Genomic DNA, 12,829 nt, shown 5'->3' on the forward strand with positions numbered 1-12,829 from the left:
GACTGGCATAGTTACGTGTCTACCTCCCTAAACCTCTCTTGTCAATGTAACTATCCAAACAACTTTTTAATTTTGTTACGGTTGCTCATATACCCACCAGCCTATGTCTGAAGGTCTGTGCCTGGAAGGTCATTTGTGCCTGGAAGGTCATTTGTGCCTGGAAGGTCATGTTTAACTAATCTTCTTGAATTTTTTGAAGATGTTACTCGGGAAATTGATGAGGGTAAAGCAGTGGATGTTGTGTATATGGACTTCAGTAAGGCCTTTGACAAGGTTCCTCATGGAAGGTTGGTTAAGAAGGTTCAATGGTTGGGTATTAATGGTGGAGTAGCAAGATGGATTCAACAGTGGCTGAATGGGAGATGCCAGAGAGTAATGGTGGATGGTTGTTTGTCAGGTTGGAGGCCAGTGACGAGTGGGGTGCCACAGGGATCTGTGTTGGGTCCACTGTTGTTTGTCATGTACATCAATGATCTGGATGATGGTGTGGTAAATTGGATTAGTAAGTATGCAGATGATGCTAAGATAGGTGGGGTTGTGGGTAATGAAGTAGAGTTTCAAAGTCTACAGAGAGATTTATGCCAGTTGGAAGAGTGGGCTGAAAGATGGCAGATGGAGTTTAATGCTGATAAGTGTGAGGTGCTACATCTTGGCAGGACAAATCAAAATAGGACATACATGGTAAATGGTAGGGAATTGAAGAATGTAGGTGAACAGAGGGATCTGGGAATAACTGTGCACAGTTCCCTGAAAGTGGAATGTCATGTAGATAGGGTGGTAAAGAAAGCTTTTGGTGTGCTGACCTTTATAAATCAGAGCATTGAGTATAGAAGTTGGGATGTAATGTTAAAATTGTACAAGGCATTGGGGAGGCCAATTCTGGAGTATGGTGTACAATTTTGGTCGCCTAAATATAGGAAGGATGTCAACAAAATAGAGAGAGTACAGAGGAGATTTACTAGAATGTTGCCTGGGTTTCAGCAACTAAGTTACAGAGAAAGGTTGAACAAGTTAGGGCTTTATTCTTTGGAGCGCAGAAGGTTAAGGGGGGACTTGATAGAGGTTTTTAAAAAGATAGACAGAGTTGCATTTCGTTGTCTTTGTACTGTACACTGACAATGACAATTAAAATTGAATCTGAATCTGAGTTGACGTGGAAAAGCTTTTCCCACTGAGAGTAGGGAAGATTCAAACAAGGGGACATGACTTGAGAATTAAGGGGGGCTGAAGTTTAGGGGTAACATGAGGGGGAACCTCTTTACTCAGAGAGTGGTAGCTGTGTGGAATGAGCTTCCAGTGAAGGTGGTGGAGGCAGGTTCGTTTTTATCATTTAAAAATAAATTGGATAGTTATATGGATGGGAAGGGAATGGAGGGTTATGGTCTGAGCGCAGGTATATGGGACTAGGGGAGATTATGTGTTCGGCACGGACGAGAAGGGTCGAGATGGCCTGTTTCCGTGCTGAAATTGTTATATGGTTATATGGTATGTGTGAAAAGGTTGCACCTCCGGTTCCTATTAAATCTTTTCCCTCTCATCTTAAACCCATGCCTTCTAGTTCTTGATTCTCCAAGCCTGGGAACAAGACGGTGTACATTTATCTTATCTATGCCCGTCATGCTTTTATATACTCTATAAGATAATCCTCGGTCTCCTGCACTCCAAGGAATAAAATCCTAGCCTGCCAAATCTCTCCCTACAGCTCAGGCCCTCAAGTCCTGATAACATCTTCATGACTTTTCCTCAGCAATCTTTCCAATTTAAAGGGCGTCTTACTGTAAGGTGACCAAAACCAAACACAATACTGTTGTTGGGTAAGTCCGCTCAGACATGTGCAAGTCATTTAAAGACCAGTTGATCAGAGATCAGGGCCAGCATGTTCCAGTAAAGACAAAGGATATGGTTGGCAAGGTAAGGGTACTTTGAATGACCAGAGATGTTCTTAAGTCATGAAAAAGAAAAAGCATTTGTTTGTTTTGAGGAAGATGAAATCAGTCAGGGCCTTTGAGGAATATAAACCGTGAAGGAAAGAACTCAAGCAGACAATTAGAGGGGCCAAAATGAGCCAGAAAAATGTAATTGGCAAGTCAGGTTACAGAAAATCCTAAAGTTTTCACATGTACAAAATTAGAGGGCAACTGGGGAAAAGTGTAACACCACTCAAGTTTACAGGAGGTAATTTTTGCTTGAAGTCAGAGGATGTGGGCAAGTTACTAAATGAGTACTTTGCATCTGTATTCACCTAGTAAAAGGGACATGAAGAACAGTGAGATCAGTTTGGGATATACTAATATGCTAATGCAGTTTGCGATCAAGAAGGAAGTGGAGTTGGGTCTCCTGAAAATAATTAAGGTTGATAAATCCCCAGCATCTGATCTACCCCAGATTACTGGGAGAGACCAGAGAGGAGATTGCAGGGGCCTTGGCGACGATCTTTGTATCTTCTTTAGCCCCAGGTGAGGTCCTAGAGGGCTGGAGAGTAGCCAATGCTGTTCTTTTATTTGAGAAGTAGAAATAAACCAAGAAATTACAGGCCAGTGAACCTCGTGCCATTGTTACAGAAGCTGTTGGAGAGGATTTAGTCACATTTGGAAGAGAATTGGACACTTAGGGACAGTTAGTCATGTCTTCAGAATTAAGGGACAGACGTTTAGGGGTAACATGAGGGGGAACTTCTTTACTCAGAGAGTGGTAGCGGTGTGGAATGAGCTTCCAGTGGAAGTGGTGTCGGCAGGTTCATTGGTATCATTTAAAAATAAATTGAATAGGCATATGGTTGAGAAGGGAATGGAGGGTTATGGTATGAGTGCAGGCAGATGGGACTAAGGGAAAAAACTTTGTTCGGCACGGACTTGTAGGGCCGAGATGGCCTGTTCCCGTGCTGTAATTGTTATATGGTTATATGATTATATGATCTTTCTAACTCAATTAAGATTTTTGAGGAAGTAACAATGAGGGTAGGGCGGTATATATTAACGACATGGATTTTAGTAAGACATTTGATAATGACCCTCATGATACAGAAGATGAAGATGCACGGGATCCAAAGTGACTTGATTTAGAACTGGCTTACTCGTAAAAGACAGAATGTACTGATGGAAGGGTGTTATTCTGGCTGGAGATCAGACACCAAGATTGAGGGAGGTGCAGGTAATGAGGAAGGTTCTCGTAGTATACGGCAGTATTATCTGCAGAAATGGGTGGAGAAATCTAGATGGAGTTTAATCTGAGAAAGTGATTAAACTCCATCTGTGTGGTGCTCATTTTAGGTGCTGCACTTTGAGAGATCAAATGCAAGGGGAAGGTTTACAGTTAATGCAATACCCTTAACAGCATTGATCTGCAGTGCGATTTTTGGGGTCCAAGTCCATTGGTCCCTAAAAGTGACGACAAGTTGATAAAGTGGTAAAGAAGGCATATCATATGCTGCCTATCAGTCAAGGTATTAAGTATGTCAGGAACACGCACTCGACACTCTGATTGTTTCTGAGCACCTTTGAGACTCTTTACCATCTTAACTTTCCAGTATGGAAGCAAAGATTTTTTTTATTCTAACCCCCTACATTTTACTTCCAAGATTTAAAAAACACATTTTACCTCAGCATTACAAAAGCAATCACATGTTGGAACTACAATGTTCTCCACTTTATTCCCCCTGTAGACCCAAATTAGCCTTTTACAATGCATTTTGGTACTGGTTTGTTCGTGTTATGTGTAACAAGATACAGTCAAAAGCATTGTTTTGTCTGCTGCCTCCGAATCATCCACTTGTTGGACAACTGGGTCAACTGGGTGGAGACAGGGGGTGGGGGGGGGGGGGGGGGGGGGGGGGGGGGGGGGGGGGGGGGGGGGGTGGGGGTGGGTGTGGGGGGGGGGGTGATAGGCATGAATTGCAAGTTACGGGTGCTGGAGGAAAGTAATGGTTATGATGGTCACTTTCCTACGTAAGGAAAGTGATCATCAGAACCATTCAAGGAAGAGGTGAAGGGGAGGTAGGACAAGGCGAAGGAGGGGATCCAGTGGGTGAAGTGTGTGGGTATTGGGTCAATGGAGGCAGGAGGGGAAGCAGTTTGAAAGGAGAGTGCAAAAAGAGGCATAGGTGAGCTAAAAGAGAAAGTGAAAAACAGGGTTCTGGGGAGTTTTAAGGAGAAAGAGTTTAAAGGGAGCATAGGAACCAAGTCCCAGGTGAGTTTAAAGGCAAAGTGGGAAGAGTTTAAAGGGAGTATGGAAACTAGAGCCATGGTGAATCTGAAGAGAGTGTGGAGAAACAGGGCTCTGTTGAATTATAAAGGAGCACAGGGAACAACGGCTGCTGAGCCAGATACTGAACCATCAGCATTCCTGAACAATCTGATTTCTGAAAATTTTACTGCACCAGCAAAAAAATAATAGACCCAGGATCAGGTTCCATGAGCCACGTCCAGTGTTCAGAAACAGCACGGCTTACGCTTTCCATGTTCCCACACGATTCCCATGTGCCCTAATTTCCTTCTCCAAAGATCCAGTGATATCATCTGTGACCCAGCATTAACAGGCCAGAGTGGAGAATTGTTAACCCTTTTCGGTAAAGAAATTTCTCCTCAACCCAGTTCAAAGTTGCCGATTCTATATCCAGATATTATTCCATTGAGTTCCGAATTCTCTGGCTGGGGAACAGGTCTCCACTCAATCAGTCCAACCCAGAATCTTATCAGTTTCGAACAGGGATCTATGGAACTGAATATAGGAAGCTTGATGTTACAGGTCATTTTTGGCTGCAAGTGCCCTAGGTATGAACACAATGTACCCACGAATCAGCATTTGGGAGACCAGGGAGGATGGATATACCAACTGCTGGGGGGATGTCAGCATCATCTGACGAATGGAACTAGATCATTCCCTCATGCATATTCTCCCCACATGAGCCACAAAAATCCGGAGCTGGGTTGAGCTGAGCAGAGCTGGGAGCGCTGAGCAGACATGCTCGCTGAGTTGGATGAGGCCGGCTGGCGGCCGTTCTTCCCGCCTCTGCTCGCTCTCCCGTCACCGCTGTTTTTGAGGTCCTCCCCCACACATTGTCGTAAACAGTCTGGAGAAGGGTTTCGACCCGAAACGTTGCCTATTTCCTTCGCTCCATAGATGCTGCCTCACCCGCTGAGTTTCTCCAGCATTTTTCTCTACCGTCGTAAACTAAGGACTGTCTGGAATAGTCTTTTGGATAAGGAAATCAAGTGATATGATAAGCAGAAAGGAAAATGGACAAGACAGTGTTTCAATGCTAACGTACCTCATGGGTGCTGTATCTGGTACCATTTACTGTTATACAGACAAAAAGTTCCACCCTCTAGGTTGTATTCCCTAGAGCGGAGAAGAATAAGAGGGCATCAACAAAGTTCTGACAGGATTTAGTCAGAGGGTGGTGAATCTGTGGAATTCTTTGCCACAGAAGGCTGTCAAGGCCGTCAGTGGATATGTTTAAGGCAGAGATAGATAGATTTTTGATTAGTACAGGTGTCAGAGATTATGGGGTGGAATGGGGTTTGGAGGGACAGATAGATTAGCCATGATTGAATGGCGCAGTAGACTTGATGGGCCGAATGGCCCAATTCTACTCCTATCCCTCTGACCTTAGGAACACGAGGAGCATCGTTCCCCTGGATAGGGAAGCTAGAATGAGAGGTCACAGTTTCAGACAAAAGCGTAAGACATTTTGGAGAGTGATGAAGTGAAATATCTTTGGAATTCTCTGCTATAGCAAATTCTGGTGGGGGCTTAGTCCTTGTATGTATTGATACAAATAGAAGGATTTCCAGAACACTCGGGACATTAAGGGCATGGGAAAATTGCAGGAATGTGACATTGGGAAAGATAACGAGCCATAAATGTACCAAAGATACTGAAAATATACCAGCAAGACTATCTGTGCAAATCCTCCAAATTCGCTGGAAGGATAAGCAAATCATTATCTGTGTGCTCTCCCAGAGAACTGCTCCTAGTTAGAAACATGTGAACTGCAGATGCTAGTTTACAAAGAAGGACACAAAATGCTGGAGTAACTCAGTGGGTTAAGCAGCATCTGTGGAGAACATGGACAGGTGACATTCAGGTCGGGACCCTTCTTCCTACTGATTGTAGGGGGAGAGGAGGGTTAAGTCTGAAGGAGGGTCCCAACCTGAAACATCGCCTATCCGTGTTCTCTAGAGATGCTGCCTGATTCACTGAGTTACTCTACCACTTTGTGTCTTAGTTATATGCAGTCAGGTACATTGGACAGGCATTGTTGTGGACAGACCCAACACAATGCTCCCAAATCACACACTATTCCAAACTCTGCCATTGGTTTTCAGTTGAACAGAGAAAAAGATTCAAGAGAGCATTCCAAGCTTCCTTGAAGTAATTCTAACTGACCTCTGTGAATCTCTGGCCCATAACCGCACAAAGTGGAGAAGCACTGGGGAAGGCGAGACCTTCAAGTCCATATGCTCTCTGATGGTACATACTGTAGAAGCAACAGAAGGAGAACAAAATCCTTTCCTCCACAATTACCCACCTGCCTCATTCCGTCAGTCACCACCTGTGCCATTCTAAACTCTCAGAACTGAAATATTATCTCTGCTTTTTTTCCCCCAAAGACGCAGAGTTTTTCCACCAGTTTTATTCCATCCATGGAGGATTCAGCGGTTCCCACATTGCCCTCATCCGACTCCTCAGAATTCAATAGACTAGAGTGGGTCAAAGAACCATACAACATGCAAACATCCCCTTCGGCCCAACTAGTCTATGCTGTCCAAGATGCTCCTGCTAAGCTAGTCCCATTTGCCACATTTGGCTCATATCCCAATAAACCTTTCCTATCTACAGTATGTACCAATTCATGTGTCTTTTAAATGTTATGATAGTACCTGCCTCAACTGTCTCTTCTGGTATCTTGTTCCATATACCCACCACACTCCGAATGAAAAAGTTGCCTCTCAGGTTCCTACTAAACTTGCCTCTCTCACCTTAAGCCTATGGCTTCTGGTTTTTGATTCCTCTACCTTGGGTAAAAGACTGTGCACACAGCAGATTTGTTCTCCTCCTGATTTTATATACCTCTATACGATCATCCCTCAGCCTCCTGGAATGCTCCAGGGAATGCTCCAAGGAATAACTTCTTCCTATAGCTCAGGTCCTAGGAACATCCTTATAAAGCTTCTCCACAATCTTTCCTAGAGCAATATGACCAAAAACTGATTACAGTACTCCAAATTCGACCTCACCAACATCGTACAGCTATAACATAATGTTCCAATTTATAAAGTCAATACCCTGACTGATGAAGACCAATACACCCAAAGCTTTCTTGACCACCCTATCTACCTGTGACACCACCTTCAAGAAACAATGTACTCACACTCCTAGATCCCTCTGCTCTGCAATACTCCCCTGGGCCTTATTATTCACTGTGAAGATCTTGCCCTGGATTGACTTCCCCGAAATGCAATAGCTTGCACTTATCAGCATTAAACTCAATTAGCCATTTTTCTGCCCACTTGCCCAGTGGATCGAGATTCTGTTGCAATGTTTGATAACCATCTTTACTGTCTACAATGCTGGATAGTAGAAGCAAGTTATTGCATGCCATTAGAAGCACGTTATTCTCGTCGCCATACTATGGGAGGGGTGTGGAGGCTTTGGAGAGAGTGCAGAAGAGGTTCACTAGGATATTACCTGAATTAGAATGTATTTAAATATCAGAAGTTGGACAACCATGTTTTCTCTGAAGCACTGGAGATTGAGGGGAGTCTTGGCAGAAGTATACAATACCAAAATTATGGGAGGCTTAGATCGTGTAGATAGAGTCTTTTACTCAGGGTGGAAATATCAAATTCTAGAGGGTTTGAGAAAGGGTCTCGGCCCAAAATGTCAACTATTCCCTTTCTCCAGAGATGCTGCCTAACCCTCTGAGTCACTCCAGCATTTTGTGTCTAAACTCTAGAGGGCATAGCTTTAATGTGTGAGAGGGGAGAGTTTAAATGAGGTGCGTTTCACACAGAGAGTGGTAGGTATCTGGAACACGCAGGTGTGGTGGTGGAAGCAGATACAATTGAGACATATAAGAGGCATTTAAATTGGGCAAGAATTGACCTTAGAGGGACGGCATGATATATAAGGATATTTTCCATGATTGAAGTTTTATATTGTCTTGATGCTCACTGAAGAAGCACAAACCTCTTTGCAAATCAACCTGCACAACCCTAAACCTATCATGGAACACGGTCCACCTCTTGCACTATCATGGACTTGTTTCTTTTCCAAATTTTCTTTTTGCCACTAATGTCTGTTTTTTGTGCATGGTCTTTTCCTTTAAAAACATTTCAGTGAAATTTATGTATAATTTATATTCTTGTTTGTTTGTCAGAGTCAATGTGCTGTGATGCTGCTGCGGGCAAGATTTTCATTGTACCTGTAGCTCACCGTACTTGTGCATATGACAATAAGCTCAACTTAACATGACTTGAAATCAGGGGATGGCAACCTTTGTGTCCCTGGTTAAAATAAAATCAAACTTAAGGCCGCGGTTCATGCAGTGGCCAACAACACTGGCAAGTTAGGCCTTGAATGGACAAACCCAGTGAAGGTCCAAGAGAAAGGGACAGGGAAGGGTCACAAATGGAGAAAAGGAACCCATGTTGTGAGAAGGCATGAGGCATAGCACGGTACCTGATCCCCTCAACTCTCGCTCAACAATCCATCTCAAACATGCACACTGACTAAACAATGGTATTCTTAGCACAAAATGGTGTGGAGTGGGAGTTAGAAGTGTAACATCTCCGCACCTTCACTTAATGTCAAAAAGAAAATGGCCTCCCAGTACGGGTGAACCTGGTCATGCAAGAGTGCCAACCCTTGGCCAGTGGTGTAAAGGAAAGTAAAGGGAATGCCTTGCAATCACATCACATCACAATACAGCATATGCGCGCTGCCTACACCCATGGCGCAGGGGACTGGAGTCCCTTCAACGCATGGTTGCTGCAACTGCTGGCCAAACAGTGGTGGGTTATCCAGCATGCTTTACCTTTTAAGGGGAACTCATCTCTGCGCAGGGACAAGCTCTCAGAAGACATCATCCTGTTCCAAAAACACATCAACATTTGTTATTCAGAACGATGTGACAGTACATACAGCACCCGTGTCCTTTAAAGAAAGACATGCATGTATATAGCATCCTACGCCCCACAAACATCTTTGCAGATTAATGGAGGTGCCTTTTCTGTTATATTGCAGGAAGCAGCACCCTCTTCATGCACAGCAAGCTCCCACGAGCCGCAAGTAATAATGTCCGAATAATCCAGAATCATAGAGAGAAGTAGAAAAAGGCCTTTCTGCCCTCTGAATTCCAGCTGTCATTTTTGTTCTAATCTTACGCTCATCCATGTTATTCTCCATTAAATCTTGCCATATTGTACTTTATGTCCTGTTGTGTGGGAGGAAACCAACACACCCAAAGGGAAAATTCACATGGTCACAGGGAGAACTCTGCCAGTGGTCAGGATCAAATCCGGGTCATTAGAGCTGTGAGGCGGCAACTCTACCAACTGCACCACGATTCCACCATTATTCGGAATGGTCTGCTGAAAATATCCAGTCTTTACTTTATTTTTGGTTATTATCAAAATTATCATTAAAAAGGTATTGAGTAGTGACTTGCATATATTGATCAACTGCAAGTATAGGATTGTACTTGTTCTCAATCGGCAGAAAGTGATGAATATCACCCGGGGTTCATTACGGGTATTGACCTCCCTACCATTGAAATGATCTACAGGAGGTACTGCCTCAAGATGGTTTATGATATCATCAAAGATCTACACCGCCCTGGCCATACTCTTATTTCACTGCTTTCATTGGAAAGAAAGTACAGGGGCCTGAGAACCATTGCTTCCATGTTCAAGAACAGTTTCTCCCGAGCAACCATCATGTTCTTAGAACAATCTCACTCTTACTTATTTTCACTGCAACTTACTCATCACACAGGCTCATTAACATCCCACAATTTCTCCTCATCTCAAGCTTAAAATGGCCAAGCTCTTATCCTCAGCTTGGTCCTCTGAATTCCAGACTATCCAACCTGGTGAAACAGCCTCTCGATTTCATTACTGTCCAACCCACTAAATTTGCAGCCATGTGCAAATACACTTCAGCAAAGTTGGTTAAGCTGTGCTGCCTTTGTTGGATTGAATGGCCACCTCACCGTGTTGAGATGCCTTAGAAGAGAAGCAAATTAAGCCATTCCCCGTGAAGCTTTGGTCAAGTCAGATCATCGGGCAAAGAGGAAAGAATCACAATATGTCGGTTTTGGTGACCAGTAGTCCAAAATTGGGTTCTTATCTTCTGTTGCATGTAATCACGAGAAATCGGAGTGGAAATGTGCCAATGGAACCCCACTTTAAGAAGCAGGCTACAGCACACAAATACTGCTGTGCAGTTAACATATACAGTCCTAACATTAACCCCAATCACAAATATATCGTTGCATTTCAAAATCGCTGCACTTTGGCACAATTAAAATCAGAAAACTTTGGGATAACTGGATCTGCATTTAATATCCACCCCTAATTCCCCTGGAAGTGTTTTAGGGATGGAAGAGCAAACTCCATCTGGAATAATGTATCATATATTTATGGTAGATTTCCTCCTCAACCTTTTTCCCCCTCCTCTCCAACTCCATCTGCGCTCACACTGCCTTGGAAAAGCAGCCAACATAATCAAGGACCGTTTTCAACCTGGTCAATCCCTCTTCTCACCACTCGTCAGGCCGAAGATGTATAAGCTTGAAAACATGTATTGCCAGATCAGGAACAGTTTATTCTCTACTGTTATCAGACTACTGAAAGATCCTCTATTAAGCTAGGAAGCAGTCCCGATTTCTCAACCCATCTCATTGTGGACTTTGCATTTTTTGGTATCTGCACTTTCTCTGTAATTGGAACATCATAACCTGTAACACTATATTCTGCACTTGAGTGATTTTCTCTTTGCACTACCTATAGTACATAAGTATGGCTTGCTTATACTCATGTACAATTTGATTGGACTGGATAGCATGCAAACTATGTTTTTAGCAGTATGTTGGTACAATAATAAGCCAATATCCATACCAATAATGTTGAAAGAGTATCACCTTTGAAAAGTTCTAAACAGTATCAGCATGACTTCCTACCAGGAATATAATGCCAGTGAAGTTTATTGGACTTCTTCATGGAAGAATCAGCCGGAGTATAGAGAGGTGAATTAGTTTGACAAGATTCTAAATAAAAGATGACCTCATGATAAGAGCCCCTGATTTTGGGAGTAATATATTAGAATGGATAGAGGCTCAGCTATCTCGCAGGAATAACAAGTGATACCAGTGTGTGGAGTTTGCATGTTTTCTCCGTATCCACATGGGTTTCCTCCGGGTGCTTTGGTTTCCTCCCACATCCCAGAGATATGGATGATGCCTGGTTTATGGACTGTTCTAAATTACCCCCTTTCCAGGTGGCCCCAATGATCCCCGCACATGAGTCACAGTTTAAGAATAAGGGGTAGGCCATTTAGGACTGAGATGAGGAAAAACTTCTTCAGCCAGAGAGTTGTGGATCTATGGAAATCTCTGCCACAGAAACAGGAGCACCCAAGTGAAACCCACATTGTCACGGGGAGAACGTGCAAACTGCACGCAGGCAGTGGAGGTCAATTCACTGAATGTATTCAAGAAAGAGTTCGATATAGCACTTAGGGCTAACGGAATCAAGGGATATGGGGAGAAAGCAGGAACAGGGTATTGATTCTGGATAGCTGAATGGCCTACTCCTGCACCTATTTTCTATGTTTCTATATTTAACACTAACCTACACACACTAGGGGCAATTTTACATTGATACCAAGCCAATTAACCTACAAACCTGGACGTCTTTGGAGTCTGAGAGGAAATCGGAGATCCTGGTGAAAACCCACCTAGGTCACAGGGAGAACATACGAGCTCTGTACAGACAAGCAGCCATGGTCAGGCCCAAACCCGGGTCTCTGGCGCTGTAAGGCAACAACTCTACCGCTGTGCCACCTTGCTGCCATTGGGATAAGGAGTAGTCTAAAGATTAGTTTGGGATAAGGATTAGTCAATAAAGTCCAGGATTAAACAAAGAGACAAGGAGTTCCTGAGCCTCACCCTTAGTGCTGTTTTTGAAGAGGCTGGAACCAGACTTGAACTTGCTGGTCCAGCTGGTGGAGTTGGAACCGATGGAGCTGGAGGAAAGGGACTTGCCCAGGTTTTCGGAACTGACTTTCTTTGTGGTGTTTGTGATCGTTCGGCTCCAGTCTGGAAGAAAAAGAGATCATAAAGAAAGACCGTTAAAAGAAGAACAACATAATACCACGTGTCCTTAATTAAATCAGGGCAGCCATATTATTTCCAACATTTCTTCATCACATTGGATGGCGTCAGCAATCTTCTATGCTGGCATATGGAGGAATACCATTCATTTCCCCCAGTTGTTTTCATGCAGGTTATTCTCTCTCATCCTTCCCATCATCTCCTGTCTCTCTCCTCCCTTCCCCACCACCATACCCACCCCCACCCTACTCTGATTCTCTAATCATTCAGAGTCACCAATTAAACCATCAGCAGATATTTGACGTGATAGAAACAGGAGCACCCAAGTGAAACCCACATTGTCACGGGGAGAACGTGCAAACTGCCCGCAGCACCGGAGTTCGGGATCGCACCCTGGTCACTGGAGCAGTGAGACAGTGGCTCTCCCTGCTGCACCACCACGCCTCCCATAAATAGAGCAAAATAACCAGGAGAAGCAGCCAGACCCTCTCATTC

The 12,829-nt window shown here is 43.8% G+C and overlaps 1 protein-coding gene across 17 annotated transcripts in view; it reads right to left on the reverse strand.

The window, feature by feature from the left end:
* Nucleotides 1-12,829, reverse strand: part of adgrg6 (adhesion G protein-coupled receptor G6) — a 165,760-nt gene that overhangs the window by 3,651 nt on the left and 149,280 nt on the right. For 16 of the 17 annotated variants that reach the window (XM_055639165.1, XM_055639158.1, XM_055639156.1 and 13 more), the window contains one exon: nucleotides 12,170-12,319. In XM_055639165.1, coding sequence (XP_055495140.1) covers nucleotides 12,170-12,319 — 150 coding nt within the window. Of the gene's footprint in view, nucleotides 1-9,037; nucleotides 9,091-12,169; nucleotides 12,320-12,829 lie in introns of all 17 variants that reach the window. The other variant, XM_055639163.1, reaches the window with a different exon arrangement.

Source organism: Leucoraja erinacea, chromosome 8 (assembly GCF_028641065.1).
Source record: "Leucoraja erinacea ecotype New England chromosome 8, Leri_hhj_1, whole genome shotgun sequence".
In the NCBI taxonomy this organism is placed as follows: domain Eukaryota; kingdom Metazoa; phylum Chordata; class Chondrichthyes; order Rajiformes; family Rajidae; genus Leucoraja; species Leucoraja erinaceus.